The following is a 3,581-nucleotide window of genomic DNA, read 5'->3' as shown; positions in this document are numbered from 1 at the left end:
AGCGTTTACTGGACTGTCCCTCCATAACCCTCTGTGACGTTTCAGGACGGTGGACATTCATATGGACACGTCTGTTTCTTCACAGTCATACAGTGTTTAGAGACAGAGTGGAACAAGGAACTTCCTGGTTTGTTTTCTGACCTACTTCTCCAGCGCTGAGTCCAGGCCTCGCTGTCAGGAGGATGTTGGAGGCCTGGGTGGTGACTAAACATCTCCACAGACCCCGGCCAAGCGGCTCTAGGAAGCCAGGAGTGTCTGTCCACCTTTCTGTGGCCTGGACTTTCTGCTGCTGCGGCACTGCTGACCCCTGCTGTCAGAATCCGGTACTGCAGCTGGTGAACAACCCTCCACTACCCTAGTATCTGCTTGGTTGTAGATGTGGCCTTTATGTCCAAAGTCCCTTTACTCTTGTTTGTTCTGCCATCCAGACCTGCTCTCACCTTTAAAACCCCAACCCCCCCTGCCTGTGATCTCTCTAGGGCTCTGATCTGGGAGATTAAATAATGTTTTTGGAGGAAGTCAGAAGTTCCTACTTCACTGCGGTGTGATGCAGCTTGAAATGAAATTTTGCTTTGCTTGGAAGTGGATTTTTCTTTAAAAAGCAGGTTATGTAACTAACACCCGACCCCCACCCCCCACCCCCCCAGCCGGAGCGTCTGCGCCCCCAGAGGGACTTCATCAAGTCCCTGATGGGCATCGGGAAGCGCTTGGCCACGCTGCCCACCAAGGAGCAGAAGACCCAGCGGCTGATCTCAGAGCTGTCGCTGCTCAACCACAAGCTGCCCGCCCGCGTCTGGCTGCCCACCGCCGCCTTCGACCACCACGTCGCCCGCGTGCCCCACACACAGGCCGTGGTGCTCAACTCCAAAGACAAGGTACACACACACACACACACACACACACACACACACACACACACACACACACAGGCCGTGGTGCTCAACTCCAAAGACAAGGTACACACACATACACACACACACAGGCCGTGGTGCTCAACTCCAAAGACAAGGTACACACATGCGCGCACACACACACACACACACACACACACACACACACACACACACACACACACACACACACACACAGGCCGTGGAGCTCAACTCTAAAGACAAGGTACACACACACACACACACACACAGGCCGTGGTGCTCAACTCCAAAGACAAGGTACACACACACGCGCACACACACACACACACACACACACACACAGGCTGTGGTGCTCAACTCCAAAGACAAGGTACACACACACACACACACACACAGGCCGTGGTGCTCAACTCCAAAGACAAGGTACACACACACACACACACACACAGGCCGTGGTGCTCAACTCCAAAGACAAGGTACACACACACACACACACACACGTGGTGCTCAACTCCAAGGACAAGTAGAGGAGAGGATGCACTTATACTGTACATGCACACATAGACACACACACATAGACACACACACACACACAGACACACACACACACAGACACACACACATCTGCACGCATTACACATGCATTACATTAGTCATTTATCAGACGCTTTTATCCAAAGCAACTAACAATAATTGTATTAAACATAGGTAGTCAGTGTACTACTACTCACCAGAACTCACAAGTGCATCTCCTTTCTGAACAAGTGACATAATCTAGTCCTGAAAAGTGCAAGAATAGTGCACATACACCTACACCTACACACACACACAGACACACACAGACACACACACACACACACACACACACACACACAGATAACACACTCTGTAGTACTCAACTGAGGGGTGATGGTACACACATGAATCTGCTGTAGCTCAGTTGGAAGAGCGGGTCATTCAGTGATCGAAGGGTCAGGGGTTCGAATCCCAGCTCTGACTGTCCACATGTCGAAGTGTCCTTGAGCAAGACACCTAACCCCCTAATTGCTCCCAATGAGCAGGTTAGCACCTTGCATGGCAGCTACCGCCATTGGTGTGTGAATGTGTGTGTGAATGGGTGAATGAGAGGCCATTATAAAACGCTTTGAGTGCCGCTAAGGTGGAAAAGCGCTATATAAGTGCAGTCCATTTACCATTTACCCCCCCAGGCCCCCTACATCATCTACGTGGAGGTGCTGGAGGTGGAGAGCTTCGAGACGTCCTCTGTTCCCCTGCGTATCCCGGAGACGCGTATCCGTAGCGCCCGCTCGGCCGAGAACCTTCCGGACTGCAGCGGTGGAGGGGGCGGGATCACGGCAGAGCAGCGCGCGGGAAGCTTCTCCACCGTCACCAACTACGACAACGACGACGAGGCCTGGGCCGTGGACGACATCGGGGACCTGCAGGTAGAGGTGAGAGCCCTGGCTGGTCTGGCCTGGGCCTGGGCCTGGGCCTGGTCTGGGCCTGGGCCTGGTCTGGTCTGGTCTGGGCTGGTCTGGGCTGGGCTGGGCTGGGCTGGGCTGGGCTGGGCTGGGCTGGGCTGGGCTGGCCTGGTCTGGTCTGGTCTGGTCCTGATCTAACCTAGCCTGGCCTGGTCTGGACTGGTCTGGTCCTGGTCTAACCTAGCCTGGCGTGGTCTGGTCTGGCCTGGTCTCGCCTGGCCTGGCCTGGCCTGGCCTGGTCTGGTCTGGCCTGGCCTGGTCTGGTCTGGCCTGTCCTGTCCTGTCCTGTCCTGGTCTGGTCTGGTCCTGGTCTAACTTAGCCTGGCGTGGTCTGGTCTGGCGTGGTCTGGTCTGGCCTGGTCTTGTCCTGGTCTAACCTAGCCTGGCCTGGCCTGGTCTGGTCCTGGTCTAACCTAGCCTGGGGTGGTCTGGTCTGGTCTGGTCTGGCCTGGCCTGGTCTGGTCTCTGAAGCCTCCAGCTGCCTATGAAAGCTCTGTACTAATACTAGACATACTAGCCATGGAGAACAGTAGAACCTCTCACTGGTTCTGCCTATTGTAACAGTAGAGTGTGTGTCTATTGTAACAGTAGAGTGTGTGTCTATTGTAACAGCAGAGTCTGTCTATTGTAACAGTAGAGTGTGTGTGTGTGTGTGTTGTAGCTGCCTGAGGCCCAGACCTGCAGCAGTGACAACGTGTCTCAGTTCTCAGTGGACAGCATCACCAGCCTGGAGAGCAAGGAGCCCGTCTTCATCGCTGCTGGGGACATCAGGTACACGCACGCACGCACACACACACATGCACGCACACACGCACCTTACTTATCTTTCTCATCTTATTTATCGTTATTTTGTTTCTATGCTAAATGTGTTGTTCTGTTTTATGTTTTAATTTGTTCATTTGTTGTATTGTGTTTGTAATCTCAGCGAGTCTTTTTGAGAATAAATAAAGGTTTGAAATGAAATTGAAATGAAATGAAACAGAGCATCTTTAAGGCCTGCTCATGTGAGTAGATAATCCCACAGTGGGTCACATGGTTCTGTATCTGAAACCATGTGTCTGCTCTCTGGTTCTAGGCGCCGTCTGTCGGAGAACCTGGCTCACACTCCAACCACGTTCCGCCGTGATCCTGAGGACCCCTCAGCCGTGGCGCTGAAGGAACCCTGGCAGGAGAAGGTCAGGTAGGTCAGCTGACCAGGTCAGAGGTCACCACCAACCACTGTTACCGA

General features: G+C 53.4%; 1 protein-coding gene across 1 annotated transcript in view; it reads left to right on the top strand.

Moving 5' to 3' along the window:
* Positions 1-524: 524 nt before the first annotated feature.
* LOC311323126 (phosphatidylinositol 4-kinase beta) overlaps positions 525-3,581 on the top strand; it is a 9,760-nt gene continuing 6,703 nt past the window's right edge. The window contains exons 1-4 of the mRNA XM_084455288.1: positions 525-875; positions 2,081-2,323; positions 3,015-3,124; positions 3,429-3,533. Coding sequence (XP_084311414.1) covers positions 690-875; positions 2,081-2,323; positions 3,015-3,124; positions 3,429-3,533 — 644 coding nt within the window. The 5' untranslated portion in view covers positions 525-689. The remainder of the gene's footprint in view (positions 876-2,080; positions 2,324-3,014; positions 3,125-3,428; positions 3,534-3,581) is intronic.

This window comes from Borostomias antarcticus, assembly GCF_949987555.1.
Source record: "Borostomias antarcticus genome assembly, chromosome: 21".
NCBI lineage: Eukaryota > Metazoa > Chordata > Actinopteri > Stomiiformes > Stomiidae > Borostomias > Borostomias antarcticus.
Note: the sequence above shows the minus strand (reverse complement) of the source record. Positions and strands in the feature narration are given on the sequence as shown.